The 22,233-nt window shown below is 39.0% G+C and overlaps 1 protein-coding gene across 2 annotated transcripts in view; it reads right to left on the reverse strand.

Annotated features, from left to right (window-relative positions):
* Window positions 1-22,233, reverse strand: part of BORCS5 (BLOC-1 related complex subunit 5) — an 83,123-nt gene that overhangs the window by 20,119 nt on the left and 40,771 nt on the right. For both annotated transcript variants that reach the window (XM_046639781.1, XM_046639776.1), the window contains exon 3: window positions 4,427-4,584. In XM_046639781.1, coding sequence (XP_046495737.1) covers window positions 4,427-4,584 — 158 coding nt within the window. The remainder of the gene's footprint in view (window positions 1-4,426; window positions 4,585-22,233) is intronic.

Raw genomic sequence — 22,233 nt, forward strand, 5'->3', positions numbered from 1 at the left:
TGATCCATGTTCCCCAGGCACCAGTTTGCTATTCACAAAGCAGAACAAACACTTAAACTGACTACAAAAATTCCACAAGTCATATACCCATGGCATGAAAGAAATGACGCAGAGTTCGAGGAAACCAGGGTGGGCTAAAAATGATCTGTCTAGCTTCTATTTACTTCTTTTACCACACTTAGGTTGAGAGTAGAGGTAAAAGGAGCCAATATTTAGGCTGCTACCAGTATCAAGAAACTTCACATGGGCCAATTCATGGCAATAAACTGGCTTTTCTCCTTTGGTCATTATTAATATGTAAACAATAACAAGAGCTAACACTATAGTGTTTACTATAGGCAGACCCACTCCTAGGTACTTTACATACAGTACCTCAATTAACCTCAATAAAACCTTTCTGAGGTGGATACTATTCTTATCCCCATATAATAGAAGAGGAAACTGAGGCTCAGAGGATTAAGTAACTTGTCCAAGGTCACAGAGCTAGTTAGAGGCAGTGCCAGGATTTGAACCCAGGCACTGAGGCTCTGGAGTTCACACACAGAACCACTATGCTAAATCGCCCACAGATACAAGTAGAAGGTATCCCCCTTAGCTGAGCCCTCAGTGAGGGACTCTCAGTGCTCACGGCTGTACTACTACTCAACGGTCACCCTCCACAAACGACGTCCCCCTTCTTCAGAGAGAACACACAAGTTCCTCGGGTGTGACTGAGCTCCACCCGGCACCCTCTTTCTATAAACTTGCCCATCTCCTGCCTGTTCTCTCCAAGCCAATGCCCCCAGGGCTCTAAATCCTACCATCTTTCGCCTCCTCAGGGACCTTACTCTAAGAATTGCCTTCTAGCCTTCACCTTTGATCTCTTCTCATCTGTCGCTTCCCCCTCACCTGTAAACATGGTCAAGGATGCCACCTGCAAAAAAACCCAAAAACCAAAAAATCCTTTGATCTTCATCCGCTTTTAATTCCATAATTTTGGCCACTATCTCACTCTGTGACCCTGGATAAATTGCTTACTTTCTCTAAAAAGCTTCAATTTCTGCATCTAAATAATGACAGCACTGGACCAGAAGGTCTCTAAGATCTTCCACCCTTCTGTGGTTCTTAACACAGAGAATATTTCTTTGAACAAGTTTAGTTTCTTCACTGTCCCCTGAAGCCCCAAAGTTAATTTTCTTCTAAGACTTGTCAAACTGTTTCCTTATCCAGCAAAGCTCTGCTCTTTCTCTCCATTCATTTCCCAAATCCTAGTTTTCCTTTAAGACCTATCCTACTCCAGGATATCCTGATCTTTAACTCTTACAGAACTTCAGTTATAAACCACAATTAAATACTCTCCATTGACAGTGCCTTATCTTTCATACTACTGTTCTGTGTATCTTTGTTCTCTCACCTAGACTAAGCTCTCAGTGAGCAGGAACAACATCACACTTCTCTGTAACCCCTAAAGGACCTCACACCAAGCAGGTCTGCAATAGTTGCTCAGCAATGTGGGTTGGTAGACTGAGGCATCATCCTATAGCCATTAAGGAAACTAGCGGTCCAAGTATATTACAAGACTCCCTGTTTGTGAAGGAAGACTACCTGTATCTTCTAATCCTCTCTCAATACACACGTTTGTAAAACAGAAACTTTCCATTCAAGAGCGTCATCCAAATTTAGCAACAGGAAAGCTTAGCTAACTCCTTGATTTTCTTTTATCTAAATCAGAAACAGTTATAGCCATGTTTCCTTTTATCCAAACTTCAGTGATCACAAACACTATAACTTTATGGGCCTCTGGCTGGTCCAGCTCTCCACTTCCACTTAACACATAGTCTCCATCGTTATTAAGTTCCCTTACTTTTCAACACGTATAGCATTATGTTACTTCCTCACACTTGCAGCCAAATTTCCAGGAAACATCTGGAATAATATCAGAGAGTTGGTGCTTGATCAAAACTACATCCTCTGCTTTATTCATTTGGAAGTGACTAATTTCAACCCTATGGTTTGAAGTGAGCACAGATGGATGTGTATGTTTCAGGAGTTTGCTAACACTTACCAACAGAGATGACAAGTCACCAATGACAACCCTAAAAGAGCGCTCACGTCCTCTGCCCTAAGAGAACTGCTGAGTACTGTGAACAGTCCAGTTCTCTGTTTTGCAACAATCCTGGGTCACTAATGTCTACCCAAGGTGAATCCCAAAGTTCCTCAAACAGAACTTTAAACTCAGTTTAATTGTTTTAAATGAACGCTCCACAACACTGGTTCTCAACTCTGGTTACATGTTAGAATCATCTAGAGTACTTTCATAAATACCAATGCCCAGCTTCCACCCTTCCCCACCCACCACCCTTCAAAGATTTCAATCCAACTGGCTTTTTTTTCCCCTGCTTTTTCTCCCCAAATCCTCCCAGTATGTAGTTGTATATTTTAATTGTGGGTCCTTCTAGTTGTGGCATGTGGGACGCCGCCTCAGCATGGTCTAATGAGCGGTGCCACATCCGCACCCAGGATCCGAACCAGCGAAACCCCGGGCCGCCAAAGCAGAGTGCGCAAACTCAACCACTCGGTCACGGGGCCGGCACCCTCAATCCAACTGGTTTTGAATGCGATCTACACAGCAGTATTTTCTTAAAAGCACCTCAGCTATAGTGAATGAATTGAGGTAACACTGTTAAATATTTCAGGTATGATAACTGCATTGTGGCTGTTTTTTAAAAAGTTTTTTTAAAAGACTCCTTTACTTTTAAAGATATATACTTAAGTATTTATGAATGAAATGACATACCTGAGATTTGCTGCAAAAGGGACCAGTTGGGGAGGAGGCAGGGAGTGAGCGGGGTTGGATGAAACAGGCGTGTCCACAAGTTGACACCTGTGTAGCTGGGCAACGAGGACATGAAAGTTCCCAGTATTTGTCTACTTCAGCATGTGTATAAAATTTTTCATCACAGATATTGGAGGAGAAAAATCCCAGGTGATTCTATCACACATTCCAGGCCAAGAAACAGTGCTCTGGAGTCTTGAAAATGTGGTATAATCAGGACCTTTGTCTGGTACTATCAGCTACAAGATATGTCACCCTGCTCTTTGACAACGAACTAGCCACTGGACTTTCCTGCACCACGTTTTCCTCAACCACAATATGACAGGTATGAATCAGAGGACCTTTCAAAAAGAAGATAAGAAGCATTAAAAAGTTGATTTATTCTAAAGTCTTCTCTCTGTTAATATCATAGTTAACTTCTAGCATAGGAGTCAAAAATGGTAAGGTCTTACATCCACAAAACCATTTCCCAAAGCACGTTAAAAAACACTGCTTCTCTAAGATGTTAATAGATGTTACCTAAACTAAGGGTTCTGAACTCAAATAAGTTTGAAAAGTGTTGCTTTTCTTTACTAGGAGATCCCTAAGAATTTTCAATAAGACAGCATCCGTTGAATTTCCAAGGGTGGTGACGAGATAAGAAAAAAGTTTGAGTTTTACATGGAACTAGTTTTGTAAAACAACTTTTGGAAAATAGTGCTCTAGACCAGTGGCTCCCCAATCCCAGGTGATGGAGAAAGGCACCAGCATCATTTGGTGAGCTTATGAAAATAATGATTCACAGATCAAGTCTAGACCGACTGGACGGAGAAAAGAACACAATACTGAAACAAACAAAAAACCCAAGTGATTCTAATGCACAGGCATGTTTGGGATTTAAAGCTCTGCAGATCATAATGTAGTAAAATAAGCTTGTAATATGTGAAAGGCCACATCAATGCCAACCAATATGAAAGGTCATGTTTAATACTCGTCCAAATCAAAGGATTTAATCCAGGAGAGAAGCATACATGCATATATTTTATGAAAGCTAAGTACTAAAATATTGGAGGTGTTAGCAAATTTAAATCTATCAATATAACTGATGACAACTTTGTAATCTCAAGGATGTACTACATCCATTACTAATTGATAATCAATTTGTAGTGATTCTCAACCCTTCTCCTGCGTTTCCTCATGTCCATCTTCTTCTTTCGCCTGACTCAATAACCAGGAATTTTTTGTTAAACAACTCCAGGGGTGCCATTCATATAAGTGGTTTCTCCAAGATAGAGCTCTTGGACTTTTCTTTATATGACACTACTTCAAGGTATCAGGAACATAAACCCCTTCTTGAGTGAAAACTTTGGAAAATGTATTTACTTATACCTTGGTGCTCCCAGAGCTGTGCCAAGCAGTGGTCCAGTCAATGAGATAGTTAAGTGCTTAAAAGAAGGACCTACTTACTATTATTAACAATTACTCAACATTTGTGCCATGCTCTTTAGTTTACTAAGTACTTTCACATGAATTATGATTCTTCTTTCCTCAGAAAACCCAGTACAAAAGAACCAGGAATCAGAGGGAATCCCAATAATGAGTCAGCGATGTTATTTTCCCACAATACATTACCTCTTTGATTCGTTTAACCAAAGCGTTCTGATCAAAAGCCACGGCCTCTGCACACTGGTGGAGGTGATCCTGGTACCTGAGGCAGAGCTGCAACACCTGATGAGAATCCAGCTTCTCCAATTTGGCATTTGTGGGGGAAGTCTGGCCACTCAACAGCCCTTCAAAGCAGAAAAAAAGAACGAAATCAAATGAAACAGAAATTACTGCTATTAAACTTATGAATAAAGTAGCTTTTTCTTTTTACTGAAGACAGAGTAAAAGACAAGTTTATTCTTACATCTTTTATTATATGTTAATAACAATCATAACAATTATTATTTATGGAGCATCTATATTGTGCCAAGCACTTGGCAGAGTACTTCATGTTTATTATTTTTCAGACTCATAATTGCCCTGGAAAGTGAGGTATTATTAGCCCCATTTTACAGATGAAGAACCCAAGACACAGAGAGAATAAGTAACTTTCCTAAAGTCACACAGCTGGTAAGTGGTTTCTCCAAGATAGCGCTCCTGACCTTATGACACTACTTCAAGGTATCAGGAATATAAATCCCTTCTTGACTGAAAACGCTGGAAGATGTATTGACTTAATTCCTTTTAATAATTAAAATGGTTGTCTGAGAAACTGAGAAAAAGAAATAAAATGTATACAGAAACTGTCAGAAGATGCAAAAATGAAAACAAATTAAAAAGTGAACAGAACGTCGGCTAACATATCATAAACCTGATTCTTTACATCTTCTTCCAACATCTGTTTAGTTGTATAACTATTAAATTCCTTACATTTGCGTAGGACATATTTTCAAAGCTTTTCACACAGAATTATCTTATGTTTATTTAAGGTGTATAAAACAGGATAATTACTAGCATTTAAAGAAGAAGAAATCAATTTAAGAGGCTACCTCACTTGCTCATGGTCACACAGCAAAGTCCTGAGTAGAACTCAAGCCCACTGACTTCTGGCCAAGTGGCTTGTGCCAAAGGTTCACAAACTTTCGGGTGTTAGGACACCTTAACCCTCTCAAAAATTATGGAGGATCCCAAAGAGCTTTTGTTTATGTAGTTTATATCAATATTCACCTATTAAAAATTACAATGAGAAGGGGTCGACCCTGTGTCCTAGTAGTTAAGTTCAGTGTGCTCTGCTTTGGCAGCTCGGGTTCGTGGGTTCGGATCCAGGCACAGACTTACACCACTCGTCAGCCATACTAAGGTGGTGACTTACATACAAAATAGAGGAAGACTGGCTCAGATATTAGCTCAGGGCCAAATCTTCCTCAAGCAAAAAAAGAGGAAGACTGGCAACAGATATTAGGTCAGGGCTAATCTTCCTCAAGCAAAAAAAAGAGGAAGATTGGCAACAGATGTTAGCTCAAGGCCAATCTTCCTCAAACAAAAAAAGGGGAAGACTGGCAACATGTTGGCTCAGGGCAAACGTTCCTCACCAAAAAAAAAAAATTACAATGAGAAAATTCTTCAATATTTATTAAATCATTTTAAAGTAACAATAATAACCCCATAACATGTTAACATAAATAACATATTTTAAGGAAAATGATCATATTTTCCAAAACAAAAGTGAGAAGAGTGGCACTGGTTTACATTTTTGTAAGTCTTTTTAACGTCTGGCTTAATGGAAAACAACTGGAGACTCGTATCTGCTTCCACTTCTGTATTTAATCTGTTGCCATTTCACATCACGCGGCCTCTGGAAAACTCCACTGTACACTTGTAAACGAAGAGAGTAATTAGCAAATGTCTAAGTATTACTGTAAAAATAGTTTTGACCTCAGAGAATCCTAGCAGGGCCCTGGGGATCTCAGGGATCCCCCACCACACTGAGAACCACAGTGCTAGGCCACGCTCTGTCTCATACAGAGCCAACGATCTAACACAAGGTGCACCGAAATAAATATGACCATGGCACACGTGCTAGGCATGATCAGGGTGGGCCCACCCCATCGAAGCTCGTCTTGCAGGGGAACCCTCCCCCATTCCTGTTCCCCAGCCACCAGTGTCAAATCCTCACTGGTTCTGAGGTATTGGAGCCTAAGTCAGTGTTCTTTTCCCCTCAAACAGGCTGTAAGATGGGCTACCCAGTGGGGCTGTCCCAGAGAATCCTTGGAAATGCCAGTCAGTGCTCTCAGATCTTCATCCGGCTGACAGAGCAGACCACTGGGCTGAACCCGAGGCACTGCTCTGCTTCCTGACATTCCGCCGCCAGCACTAGGTCCCTCAGCTGTCCCCCTGCTGACCCTAACACAGGAGAGCACCACTTACTCCGGCTGAACCTGCCTCTACATAGCAGCTTTTGGGGAGGCTGGTATTTGCAGAAATGAGGACTTATTTTTCAATTGAAATTTTTATTGAGATCCTGTGTACAGGATCTTGTGTACCCCAGTTTTCCCCAAAGGTAACATCTTGCAAAACTACAATATCACAACCAGAACACTGACATTGATCAATCCACTGACCTTATTCAGATGTCCCCAATTTACTGGCACTCATTTGTGTGTGTGTGTGTGCCTGTGTATTTAATTCTATTTTTATTCAATTGTTATTTTGTTTAATTTTTTCACATGTGTAGGTTCGTGTATAGACCAGCACAGTCAGATACTGAGCTAGCCCATGACCACAAGGATTTCTCACATTGCCTTTTATAACCATATCCACTTCTCTCTCGTTCTCCTTCCCATCCTTAGCTCCTGGTAACCACTAATCTGTTCACTAGCTTTAAATTTTGTCATTTCAAAAATGTTTTATAAATGGAGTAATACAATATGTAACCTTTGGAGACTGCCTTTTTTCACCCAACATAATACAATGGAGATTCATCTAAGCTGTTGCATGTATCAACAGTTCATTCTTTTTTTATTTCTGAGTAGTATTCCATGGTATGTATGTACCAGAGTTTGTCTAACCATTCACCCACTGAAGGACATTTGGGTTGTTTCCAGTTTGAGGCTATTACAAACAAAGTTGCTATGAACAGTCATGTACAGGTTTCTGTGTAAACATAAGTTTCCATTTCTCTGGGGTAAACGCCCACGGGTGCAATCGCTGGGCTGCATGGTAATTGCACGTTTAGTTTTATAAGAAACTGCCAAAGAGTTTTCTAGAGTGCCAGTAATTAAGAAAATGGGGGATTTTTCAGAACACTAAAATCTCCTAACAAAATTATCCAGGGCTACCCTATCACTGACAAAGAATACAGTCCCAGGAACAGACTTGGGGAGGAAGGTACCAACAGCTTTCTGCTGTCAATCCAAAATTGAAGTGGGAAAAGTGAGGAGGCACCGTGGAAAGAGGAATGAATGATTTTGTGCCATCATTAGTGGGCCAGGATACTGCAAAGGCCATAAGGGAAAACAGTGATAAACCCAACAATATAAAAATCAAGATTCCTCATGGCAAAAAACACCATAAGTCATTAAAAAAAAAAAAAAAAAAACCCTGGGAAATATATTTGCATCTCTTTTACAAAGGGTAATATTACTATTATATAAAGAGCTCCGAGAAACTGGCAAGTAAAAAGTCAGCAAAAGATAGACAAAGGATATGAAAAGGCATTTCGCAGAAAAGGAAGTACCAATGACTCAACTATAAGAAAAAATACACAACTTCACTCATAAGAAAAACAGAAATTAAAACTTCACTGTAAGCCATTTTTCACCTATCAAATTGGTAAAAATCACAAGTATGATAAAAATTCCAAAGGTGGAACTATGAGGAAATAGGCATTGCTGATCAGTTTGTAAGTCATTAACATCTCTGTAGATGGCAATTTGGCCTGGATATCAAAATTGCAAATGTGTAAAGCCTTTGATGCAGCAATTTCACTACTAGAAATTTACACATATATCAGCACACATGCTAAATGATATATAATGTATATATAAGATTACTCATTGTAGCAATGATTGCAATAGTAAAAGATGAGCAAATACTTCAATGTCCATCAATAGGGAGGTTGTTACTTAAATCAAGGTACATCCATAAACAGTATTATATGACCATAGAAAAGAATGAGGAAGCTCTGCATGTATTCACACAGAAAAATCTCTGTAAGATAGTAAGTAACAGGGGCCAGCCTGTGGTCAAGCGGTTAAATTCACACACTCTGCTTTGGTAGCCCAGGGTTTCACCAGTTTGGATCCTGGGCGTGGACACGGCACCGCTCATCAGGTCACGCTGAGGCAGTGTCACACATAGCACAACCAGAAGGACCTACAACTAGAATATACAACTGTGTACTAGAGGGGCTTTGGGAAGAAGAAGAAAAAAAAGATTGGGGGCTGGCCCAGTGGCGTACCAGTTAAGTTCGCACAAACCACTTCAGTCGCCCAGGGTTCGTCAGTTGGGATCCTGGGTGCGGACCTAGCACTGCTTATCAAGCCATGCTGTGGCAGGCATCTCACATATAAAGTAGAGGAAGATGGGCACGGATGTTAGCTCAGGGCCAACCTCCCTCAGCAAAAAGAGGAGGATTGGCAGTGGGTGTTAGCTCAGGGCTAGTCTTCCTCAAAAAAAAAAAAAAAGAATAAAGACTCAGTAAAGCTAAAAAAAAAAAAAAAAAGACTGGCAATAGATAATAGCACAGGTGTCAATCTTTAAAAAAAATTAAACAATAAAGATATTAAGTAATAAAAGAAAGGTACACAGGATAGTGTGTAGAGAGTGTCACCACAGGGTAAAAATGGAGGGGTATATGTAAATAAAAATATATATTCCTATTTGCTTATATTTATATAAACAAACTCTGAAATGACAAGAATTAGACAGGGAACAAGGGTAGGAAGGGAGACTTTCATAGTATATTTTTAACATTTTTTTAAACATATGAATGAATTTCCCTTTCAAAATTTTTTAAATAAATAAATTCATTTTAACAAAAAAGTCGCTACAGTCCATCCCATCTGTTAGTAATGTCTTCTTGAGCAGTTCCCGCCTCTTCCCTCATCCTAAGTATCCCCAACCCAATAAGCCAAAACCAGTTCCATATCTTTCCTTCTCACTAAGGTTTATATGGCTGAATACATCTTAAAACAATATCTTCTCCAAGGCAATTAAAAGTCTCATAACAAACTGAGCTGGGAGAGGACAGGGACCATGTTTTACTTATCTTTTTACTTCCTATCTCGAGCATAAAGTATCTGGGACATAAAACGTTCTCATATTAGGTTAAGAGGATGCAGTTCTACTGCTGGAATTCCAAGGAGAGTGAGCCGAGGAAAACTCAGGAGGAAAACAGGCTTCTCGGGTCCCTAGTCTGTATTCTCCACAAACACTTAAGAGTGGGGCGTGGTCTCAGTCTGAATCTGCTCTTCCAAAGTGAACGGGGAAGATTTCCAGCCAGCGCTGGAGAAGACTACTGGGAGCTGTACTGAAGAGTGGGGAGGAGAAAAGCCACAGGGCCAGCCTGAGCTTCCAGAGGGCCGAAGCAGAGGGCCCAGACCTCAACAGTAACTCGCAAAAACCCCCTTAAAAAAAGAAAGGGGGACGGATTTCAAGAAAGCTGCCAAGTCTAGAAGGCGTACTAAAGTGTTCAAATTAAGTTGCCCAACCAACTTCAAAATCAAAGAAATTACACTCTAAATCACCTTTATAAATAATCATTGTACCCTCCCCGTAATGAATCATCTAAAAACAAAGCCCAGGTACATGGGTCTTTTATCAGACTCTGCTTTTCTGGACTCACAGGAATCTCTGAAAATCTACCACAAATCTTGGTCCAGATCATAGAAGGAGCAAGACAGAAAAAAAAGAAGAGAGGCCACTTTTCCTATAGCTAAAGCTACAAAGCTATGGAAACCCAGGCCAATCCTAGAGGCAATGAACACAAAGCTTTCCTATCACTCTTGAGTCTCCGGGACTCATCTCCTCATTTTGACAACTGAACCATCCCTTTATCTTTTGATAAAAGGAGGAGAGAGAACAGAAAGCTAGGTAAATTCAGAGATGGTAAATTTTTGTCATTTTTAGGAGATGACAAACTGTCAGCCCTCAGAACGGTTTTCATTCTGAATGTACATTAAAGTTTTTTAAAAATTATAGATGTTTTCAATGAGGTGCGTACTCTCCCGTTCCCTCAATCCTCACCACTTCCTACTATCTCATGGCCAGCCAGCTTCAGTCACATACATCCCTGCCCGGCCTCTGGGGGCCTCTAGTTTACACCTGTTTTAATTCTTACTTACCAACTCTAATAATAACCCAAACCCTTAGATAACAGAAAATGAACCACATATCACCTTGAAATTATTCTCTGTATAGCTATATAAATGTTCTTTATGGATACGATTTTTTCATTTTTAACTTTTTATTACATAAATTTTCAAACATATAGAAAAGTAAGAAAAAATATATACTCAAATACTCATCATGTAGACCCAACAACTACTATTTTAACATATCTACTTCATCTTTCTGTCTGTATTTTTTCTTTTCCTGAGCCCTTAAAAAATTATAGACATCATGACAGTTCACTCCTAATACTGCATTTTTCCATATATTTATGGTTAGTTTTTCATGTTAAATAAAAGCTTCTAAATTATGTCTTCCTTACTGTGCTAAGGAACAGGGCCGTTACCCTTAGTTTTCTAGTTCTTCTTTGGCTTAAAACAGTCATGCACACAAAGTAGTTGTTACTGAGTTAAATACCTGGCTTAATAGATTCCATATATTAAGGGCTGGGTTTGCAAACGGTAAATACTGGAGACATTTCCTAAGACCTTGTTGAAACCACTTTGTTTATACAGGAATGGAGAGTGGGCTCCAGGGGATGGGTGAGGAACAAAACTGACTATTACCCAGATCCGGCAACATGCCATCTGTACCTACCTCTTTGTGTAAAGTGTTGAGTGGAAAAATCATCAGGGTTAGAAATTTGGAAAATATTTTGCTGAGCAATCTTTTTCTTTCTGAAACGTCAGGTTGGAAAAAAAAGTTTCTCTAAAGTACAGTACAGAACCATACGGGTGTTAACCTAGGCTATTACCAACTGAATTCCTTAACTTTTAGAGGCTTAGCCACTTCCCGGACTAGTCAAATGAGTATTATGAGTAGTGGGGCCCATATTTGAGAAACAGTATAACAAGCTCCATTTCCTGCTATAGAATCCAGAAAGCAGAATCTATGTAACTTTGATGGAAGTTATTGTGAAGGTACAATGAAGCAACTGATTATGAAAAAAGAAACTCCGCCCAGAAGTAATAGGGGATTTTTGACTCTGTTGGTCATGTTATTTTTCAAAGACAAAAGCACATAAGCCACGTGTATTCTTTACATAATATAAACTGTGGTTCTCAAAGGCACTCCCTCCTCTTCTCTTAAAGAAAGGGAAAAGTCTAAAAACACTTGCCCAGCGTGGACAGGATCTCATGTTGTGTGTTAGTGATCAATTCCTCTGGGGTATTTGGAAAAAGGGTGCCCTCCATGACTGGTTCCCTTAGGGACTTTTATCTCCATTTCGTCATCTCCGAGAAGCACCAGTCTCACCTAGGGGGAGCCACCCAGAAAGGCTATCGTCATTGTTTTGGTTAAACAATGTGGCAGAGACTGCAAGTGCAGACAAGCCCAACATAACATGCCAACCCAGCACAATTTTTGGTATGGACAGAAACAATGCTCCCAGGATCTCCCTCCTAAGAGTTTCTACCAGAGGCCAAGAGAGAATAACTTTCTCACTAAGGTGGTGCTATAGATTGAATGTTTCTGTCCCTCCCAAATTCGTATGTTGAAACCTAATCCCAAATGTGATGGTATGAAGAGGTAGGGCCTTTGGGAGGTGATCACATCATAAAGCTGGAGCCCTGATGAATGGGATTAGTTGCCTGATAAAAGAGACCCCAGAGGGCTCACTCGCCCCTTTCACCACGCGAGGACACAGCAAAAAGATGACTGTCTATGAAGCAGGGAGCAGGCTCTTACCAGACAGTGAATCTGCCAGCACCTTGATCTTGGACTTCCCAGCCTCCAGAACTGTGAGAAATAAATTTCTGTTGTTTGTAAGGCACCCAGTCTCTGGTATTTTGTTATAACAGCCCAAATGAACTACCACAGGGAGCCTGGGAAAAGCTGAATTCAGCCCCAGTATTTATTAGTTGTGTGAATTTGGACAGTTTACCTTTTATCTCTGAGCCTCAGTTTTCTCATATGCAAAACTGGGATAATAACCACCTCCATTTTAGGGTTTGCCTAGCGTACAGTAGGGTCTGGATAAATATCTGTTCCCTTTACTCACCTTCCTTAAGACTCAGGGAGGTAAAGGGGCACTCGGGCTTTAAGGGAATTTGTGGTAGGTTTTGGAAAGCTCTTCACCCATCTAGGTTCAGGCACCCATTTTTCCCTGGGAAATGACCCTGGTTTATGGTATCAAAGAAACAAGAACAGAGGATGTCACAGCCAAAAGTACATACAACTTTTCCAAAGGTGATCAGTATCCATAAATAAGACACCTCAGTGTCTTTAAGGAATCTTGTCCACTGTTATGAACTAAACTTAGCTTTTCATAATCTCCTCCACTTTTTCCTCTCAAAGAATTCAGAAAACCATTCAACTCATCCTCCTTCAACAATCTCCAGGTTCAGAGGCTTGCTCTCTGGTTGAACTTACAGGCCTGAGAAGGGAGGTGACATGATATAACAAAAGAAGTATAAGATTTGGAGTCAGGTCAACCAGGGAATTTGAATCCAGGGATTGCTATTACTACCTGTGTGATCTAAGGGGAGTCATTTAACTTCTCTGAACTCAACCCCTTCATCTATAAATTAATTACTATCTACATTAAAGGAGTACTGTAAGAATTATATGAAGTTATGCCCAGCACAGTATCTGGCACAGAGTAGGTACTCAATTCTTGTTAATTTCCTCACTGTCCCCAAGTCCTCAACTACTAACTGTTGCCACAGTCAAATAAGCAGGGTTTCAAAATCTGGCTGTATGACTGGCCACCCCTACATACGATGAGTACTTGCCAGCACCTCCTTCTGTGTACCAGCACTGCAGGAAAAATAAAGAAGTGATCCCACTCTTCACACTGGTTACCAGAAGAAGCAGGAGTTAAATACAAGGAAGGCCAACGTGAACAGGAACTAAAATTAAAAAGTAAGATAGAACAACAAAAACACCCAAAAACCCAATTCAAAAATGGTCAAAGGACTTAACGTAGATATTTCTCCAAAGAAGCTATACAAATGTCAATTAGCACGTTAAAGATGCTCAACATCACTAATCATCAGGGAAATGCAAAACAAAACCACAATGAGATACCATTTAACCATTAGGATGCTATTATCCAAACAACAGAAAATAATGAGTATTGGTGAGGATGTGGACAAACTGAAACCCTTGTGCATTACTGGTGAGAATGTAAAATAGTGCACCCGCTGTGGAAGACAATGTGATAGTTCCTTTAAAAACTAAACATAGAGGGGCCAGCCCCATGGCCAAGTAGTTGAGTTTGCCTGCTCCACTATGGCAGCCCAGGGTTTCGCTGGTTTGGATCCTGGGCGCGGACATGGTGCTGCTCTTCAAGCCATGCTGAGGGGGCATCCCACATAACACAACCAGAAGGACCTACAACTAGGATAGACAACTATGTACTGGGGGGCTTTGGGGAGAACAAGAAGAAGAAAAAGAAAAAGATTGGCAACAGATGTTAGCTCAGCTGCCAATCTTAAAAAAAAAAAAAAAAATTAAACAGAGAGAAAATTCTGGGAAAATGGCAACTAGTAAGCACCAGGAATCTGTCTTCCCACCTAGACAACAAGTGCATTGGCAGAATCTGTCTGATGTAACTATTTTGGAAGTCTGGAGTCCATTTAAGAATGCCAACTTCCAGGGGAAGGCTTGGATGGTAAATTGAGGTCAATTTGGGTCAATTTCAGCTCTTAGCACAGCAGTAGCTATCCATCCATCTCCCAACTCCTGTGCCAGGCAGCTGTGTACCTGTTCCTGGAGCAACCTACACATAGCTTGTAGGAGCCAGGGTGGGCAAAAGGGACCCTGTCCTCCAAACATCAGGGATGTATGTTCTGATCGGTGACTGGTGCTTCTCATCACAAAAGTGCAAACAAGGAGGCAGTGGCCACTGTTGTTGCACATCCTCCGTTGTTGCAATTCCCTCCCGCTCCAGCTGAAATGTCTTCCAGGGGATTTAAAAGCCCAGCACATTTTTTTCCTCTCCTTCATTTTTCTTTTTCCCCCTTTTGGAGCTAGACATTGAAAACCAGAACATTTAAAAGCAACCACATATATGGGGGAAATTAGAAAGTCACTGTGCATGCCCAGGAAAGGAACAGCTCAGAAAAGACCTAAGAAGACCTTATGTTTAAATCCCAGGCTGATCCTTGGCAGAGAGACAGCCTACAACAATCAAAAAAATAAAACCAAAAGCCAGCAAACCCTGGAGAAGGAGGAGAATCTGATTTCTAGAGTTACCACATATTAGATTCAATGTTCAGTTTTCAACAAAAAAAATCACAAGGCCCACAAAAAAAAACCAGAAAAGCATTAAAAGGTAAAAACAAAACAACAGAAACTGTTCCTGAAGAAGATCTGATGTCAGATCTACTGGACAAAGGTTTTAAAACAATTGTCTTAAAGGTGCTCAAGGAACTAAAGGAAGATGTAGAGAAAGTCAAGAAAAATGATGTATGAACAAAATGGAAATATCAATAAACAGACAGAAACTCTAAAAAGAAACCAAAAAGAAATTCTCGACCTGAAGAGTATCTTAACTGAAATGAAAATTTCACTAGAGGGATTCAAAGGCAGATCTGAGAAGGCAGAAGAAGCAATCTGTGAACTTGAAAAAGGAGAATGGAAATGACCAAGTACAAAAAGAAGTAAGACTGAAGAGAAGCACACAGAGCCTAAAGGATCTGTGGGACACCATCAAGCACAGAAACATACATTTTGCAGAAGTCCAAGAAGGAGAAAAGAGAAACAGGCAGGGAGAATATTTGAAGAAATAATGGCTGAAAACTCAAATTTGATGAAAGACATGAATATAAACATCTAAGAAGTTCAACAAACTACAAGTAGGACGAAGTCAAAGAGATCCACGCCAGGACACATTATAACCAAACTGTCAAAGACAAAGAGAGAGTTTTGAAAGCAGCAAGAGAAAAGCAACTCCTTCCATACAAGGGACCCTAAATAAGATTATCAGCAGATTTCTGAACAGAAACTTTGGAGGATAGAAGGCAGTGGGCTCATATATTCAAAGTGCTTTTATATTCACACTGTCAACCAAGAATCCTGTATGTGGCAAAACTGTCCTTCAAAAATGAGAGGGAAATTAAGACATTCCCAGATAAACAAATGCTGATGGAGCTCATTACCTCTAGACTTGCCCTGCAAGAAATGCTAAAGGGAGTCCTACCAGTTGAAATGAAAGGATATCTGCCAGCAATTCAGAGCTGTATGAATAAAAAAGATCTCAGTAAAGGTAAATACAGGGGCAATTATAAAAGCTAGCATTATTATAACAATGGTGTGTAACTCCAGTTTTTGTTTCCTACATGACTTAAGAAACTAATAGATTTTTAAAAATTATTAGTTTATGTTTTTGGACATGTATAAAGATACAATTTTGTGACACCAACAACTCAAAGGGGCAAAGATAGAGTTGTACAGGAGCAGAGTTTTTTATGTTAGTGAAGTTAATCTGATACAAATTCAAGTTACATTGTTATAACTTTATCTTATATATAATCCTCATGGTAATAACAAAAAAATAGCTATAGAATATACAAAGGGAATTTAAACATTTTACTACAAAAAATAAACTAAACACAAAGACAGTAATGCAGGAAATAAGGGACAAAAAAAACTATAAGGCATAAAGAAAAAGAGCAAAGTGATAGAACTAAGTCCCTCCTCATCAGTAATTACTTTAAATATGAACAGAATAAAGTCTCAAATCAAAAGACAGAGACAGGCACGAAGGATTTTAGAAAAAACCTGATCCAACTATATGCTGTCTACTAGAGACTTACTCTACATCCAAAGACACAAACAGGTTTAAAGTTAAAGGATGGCAAAAGATATTTCATGCATATAGTAACCAAAAGTGAGCCGGAGTGGTTATACTAATTCAGACAAAATAGACTTTAAATCAAAATAGTTTACAAGAGACAAAGTAGGACATTATATATTAATAAAAGTTTCAATACAGCAAGAAGACATAACTATTATAAGAATTTATGTACCTAATAACAGACCATCAAAATACATTAAGGAAAAATTGATAAAACTGAAGAAATAGACAGTTCTACAATAATAGTTGGACACTTCAATACCCCATTCTTAATAATGGATAGACCAATCACATAAAAGATATGGAAATATAGGACTTGAATGACACGGTAAACCAATTAGATCTAACAGACATATACAGAACACTCTACCCAACAGCAATAGAACACACATTCTTTTCAAGTGCACATGGGACCTTTCCCAGGACAGACCATACAGTAGGCCACAACTTAAGTCTCAACAGATTTAAAAAGCTACATATTATATGAAGTATCTTCTCTGACCACAACCAGATGAAGTTAGAAATCATAACAGAAGGAAAACTGAAAAACTCACAAATTTGTGGAAATTAAATAACATTCTTAAAGAACCAATGGATCAAAGAAGAAATCAAAGGGAAATTTAAAATACTTAGAGATGAATGAAATGAAACAGAAAACACAACATACCAAAACTTAAGGGACACAGAAAAGTTAAGTGACAAATTTATAGCTATAAATGCTTCCATTAAAAAAGAAAATATCTCAAATTAACATTGTGACTTAAGGAACTAGAGAATGAAGAACAAACTAAACCCAAAGCTAACAGAAGGAAGAAAATAATAACAATTAGAACAAAGATAAATGAAACAGAGAAAAATCAACAAAACCAAAACTCTGGTCTTCGCAAAGATCAACAAAGCTGATAAAGCTTTAGGTAGACAGACCAAGGCAGAAAGAGAGAAGAGTCAAATTATTAAAATCAGAAATGAAAGTGGGGACATTACTACTGAATCTACAGAAATAAAAAAGATTATAAGAGAATGGTATGAGCAGTTGTACCTTAACAAATTGGATAACCTAGATGAAGAGGACAAATTCCTAGAAACAAAAGCTACCAAAACTATCATAAAGAAATAGAAAATCTGCACAGACTTATAACTAGTATGGAGATAGAATCAGTAATAAAAACCCTCCCCTAAAAGCCCTTGACTTGACAGCTTCACTGCTGAATTCTACCAAACACTTAAAAAAGGACACACACCAATCCTCAAAATTTTCCAAAAAACTGAAGAGGAGGGAATACCCTAACTCATTCTATAAGACCATTATTACCCTGACAGCAAAGCCAAACACACTTCAAGAAAAGACAACTTCTGACCTAAATTCCTTATGAATATCGATACAAAAAGATGCTGGCAAATAGAATTCAGTCTCATATTAAAAGGATTATACACCATGACCAAGTGGGATTTATTCCTAGAACGCATAGGTGGTTCAAAATACGAAAACTGATCAGTGTAATACACAATATTAACTGAAAGAAGGATAAAAACTACATGATAATCTCAACTGATGCAGAAAATCATTTGACAAAATTCAACAATCTTTCATTATAAAAACACCCAACAAACTAGGAATAGAAGGAAGTCACCCCAAAATAATAAAAGCCATAAATGAAGAACCCAGAGCAAACATGATACTCAATGGTGCACTTTTCCTCTAAGATCAGGAACAAGGCAAGGGTGCCTACTCTCGCCACTTCCGGTCAACACAGTACTGGAAGTTCTAGCCAGAGCAATTAGGCAAGAAAATAAATAAAAGGCATCCAAATTGGAAAGGAAGAAGTAAAATTATCTGTTTGCAGATGACATGATCTTATATGTAGAAAATCCTAAAGATTTCACAAAAAACTTTTTAGAACTAATAAACGAATTCAGTAAAGTAGTGGGATACAAAGTTAACACATAAAAATCAGCTGCATTTCTATACACTAACAATGAACAATCCATAAAGGAAATTAAGAAAACAATTACACTTACAATAGTATGAAAAAGGATAAAATACTTAGGAATTAACTTAACCAAGGAGGTGAAAGACTTGGACGATAAAAATTTCAAAGCATTGCTGAAAGAAAGTGAAGACATAAATAAATGGAAAGACAACTCATGTCTCATGAATTGGAAGACTCAATATTGCTAAGATGTCCATACTACCCAAAGTGATCCATAGATTCAGTGCAACCCCTATCAAAAATCCAAAATTTTTTGCAGAAATAGAAAAACCTATCCTAAAATTCATATGGAATCTCAAAGGACTCCCAATTGCCAAAAAGAATCCTGAAAAAGATGAACAAAGCTGGAGGACTCACACTTCCTGATTTCAAAACTTACTACAAAGCTATAGTAATCAAAACAGTGCAGCAATGGCATGAAGACAGACATATAGATCAATGGAATAGAATAGAGAGCCCAGAAATAAATCTTCACATGTATGGTCAAATGATTTTCTACAAGACCAAGACCACTCAAGGGCGCAAAAGACAGTCTTTTCAACAAATGATGCTGAGAAAACTGGATATCCACATGCCAAAGAATGAAGCTGAACTCTGATCTAACACAGCATACAAAAATTAACTCAAAATGAATCAAAGACATAAAACCCTTAGAAGAAAACATAGGGCAAAAGCTTCACAACATTGTATTTGGCAATGATTTATTGGATATGACACCAAAGATACAGGCAAAGAAAGAAAAAGGAAAAAAATCGGACCACATGAAAACTTAAAAATTTTGTGCAATAAAAGGCACTATCAACAGAGTAAAAAGGCAACCTACAGAATGCGAGAAAATATTTGCAAATCATATACCTGATAAGCGATTAATATTCAGAATATATAGAGAACTCCTAAAATTCAACATAAAAAAAACCCCGATTCAAAATTGGTCAAAAGACTTAGACAGACATTTCTCCAAAGAAGATACACAAATGACCAACAAGCACATGAAAAGATGCTCAACATCACTAATCATAAGGGAAATGCAAATCAAAGCTACGAGATACCACCTCACACTCATTAGAATGGCTATCATCAAAAAAACAGAAAAGCACAAGTGTTGGTGAGGATGTGGAGAAACTGGAACCTTCTTTGCGCACTGTTGATGAGAATGTAAAATGGTACAAGTCACTGTGGAAAACAGCTTGGCAGTTCCTCAAAAAAATAAACACAGATTTATCATATGATTACCAGCAATTCTACTTCTGGGTGTAAATACCCAAAAGAACTGAAAGCAGAGTCTTGAAGAGATATTTGTACACTCATGTTCATTGCAGGATTATTCATAAAAGTTAAGATGTGGAAGCAACCCAAGCATCCATCAATGGACGAACAAATAAGCAAAATGTGGTAGATACATACAATGTCCTATTACTCAGCCTTAAAAGGAAGAAATTCTGACACATGCTACAGCACAGATGAACCTTGAGAACATTAAGCTAAGTGAGATAAGCCAGACACAAAAGGGCAAATATTGTATGATTCCACTTTCATGAGGTTTGACACAGAATAATCAAATTCACAGAGAAAGAAAGTAGAATAATGGTTGCCAGGGGCTGAGGGGACGGAGAATAGGAAGTTACTGTTTGATAGACACAGAGTTTCAATTTGGGATGATGGAAAACTTCTGGAGATGAATGGTAGTAATGTTGCACGACAATGTCAATGTACTTAATGCCAATGAATTATACGCTCAAAAAGGGTTAAGATGGAAAGTTTTATGTTATGTATATTTTATCACAATAAAAAAAAGTCAAAGATGGGGCCATCCCCCTGGCTGAGTAGTTAAATTCACACGTGTGCTTCGGTGGCCCAAGGTTTCACCAGTTTGGATCCTGGGTGCAGACCTAGCACTGCTCTTCAAGCCATACTGAGGTGGTGTCCCACATGCCACAACTAGAAGGACCCACAGCTAAAAATATACAACTATATGCCAGGGGACTTTGGGGAGAAGAAGGAAAAATAAAATCTTTTTTTTTAATAACTGTTATGATTTTATTTATTTATTTTGAGGAAGATTAGCTCTGAGCTAACATCTGCCTCCAATCCTCCTTTTTTTGCTGAGGAAGACTGGCCCTGAGCTAACATCCGTGCCCATCTTCCTCTACTTTATATGTGGGATGCCTAGCACAGCATGGCTTGCCAAGTGGTGCCATGTCCGCACCCGGGATCCGAACTGGCAAACCCTGGGCCACCGAAGCAGAACGTGCGCACTTAACTACTGCGCCACCAGGCTGGCCCCTGGAAAAATAAAATCTTAAACAAACAAAAGTCAAGGAGATTGATTTTAATTTTCGCTATGCAAAAATATTCCACGATACCCCTCTAATAAAGTGGCCAAGGAAAAAATGTGGCCAATAGAAACAAAATGGAAATATAAAAGGATAAACCAAGGGAAAAATAAGTTTCATTACCTTCTCTGAAAACTGAGCGAGTTTAACTATGTTTTCTTCCAAGTCTAAACTGAAATTCCATGTTTCTATGAGGAGAGAGATAAAGTATTATTCTATATTGCTATACCATGTTTTATTACAGGATCAAGACTAATTTAGAAGGATTCACAGAAAAGAACATATTTAAATCCAGAAGACCCTTATTCTGAGTATGAAAATAAAAGAAACGCAGTCTAGGGTTTGGCCTGGTGGTATAGTTAAGTTCACGCACTCCGCTTCAGCGGCCTGAGGTTCGTGGGTTCAGATCCTGGCCGTACACCTACATACTGCTCATCAAGCCATGCTGTGGCGGTATCCCGCATACAAAATAGAGGAGGATTGGCACAGACGTTGGCCCAGCAACAATCTTCCTTAAGCAAAAAGAGGAAGATTGGAAACAGATGTTAGCTCAGGGCCAATCTTCCTCACCAAAAAAAACACCCCCAAAAAACAACAAAACACGGTTCACTACAAACATTCATAGTTTGGATGCCACAACATTTCAACATCTCTCCCTGGATGAACACAGAAAGCCCACTTTGTCTCACTCATCTGGAAGAACAAAGGCCAGCCCATAGAAATGGGGACCTGGGTCCTCCCTGCAACTGGGCAGCTAGCATTCACCACCCCCAGGTGTTCTTCACTTGCTGAAACGTCAACACCCCAAAAGTGCAGCTTTCCAGACAAAGTGAGCATGGTGGTTTGGAGCACCGAAGGATTCTTCCCTTCTAAAAAAGTGCTTTAAGGAACTGAAAGTGTTCTTTTAAAAACTGGCATTGAACACATGATTCTACTTACAGTAGTCTGAAGTATACACAACTTCTTAGAAATACAGACTTTGCAGGGCACGTCGAGACTGACTATAAAAGAGGGGAGGCTTATCTTTATAAAGTCGACAGCAATCACATTGGGGACCTGAAATCGTTTGGTTTTTTTTAGATTTTCAGAAAGACGAATCACAGATTTGCTTTAAATAAAAACAAATAAAGTACTAAGAAAAGGATGCAACAAAAAAGAAATATTAATGCCAGGACTTCCTTGCTCAAAGGAGTCGCCCCCCCTGTAGGTGTTAACGCATGGCTTCCCTGAAGTATTACATACCCTGTACTCTGATGGACAAGGGGAAACACAGGATTGTTTACACTGGAGGAAAAACCCTGATCAGATGGAAAGTTCTCACTCAGTAGTAGCTTAAACTGCTGAAGCAATACTGTTCATTTATAACAGCTAATTTCTGAGAACAAGATGGATTTTAGGAAAAACTGATTTTTCCATACATGAAGTCTACTAATAAGGAAA

This window comes from Equus quagga, chromosome 1, assembly GCF_021613505.1.
Source record: "Equus quagga isolate Etosha38 chromosome 1, UCLA_HA_Equagga_1.0, whole genome shotgun sequence".
NCBI classification, from domain to species: Eukaryota; Metazoa; Chordata; class Mammalia; order Perissodactyla; family Equidae; genus Equus; species Equus quagga.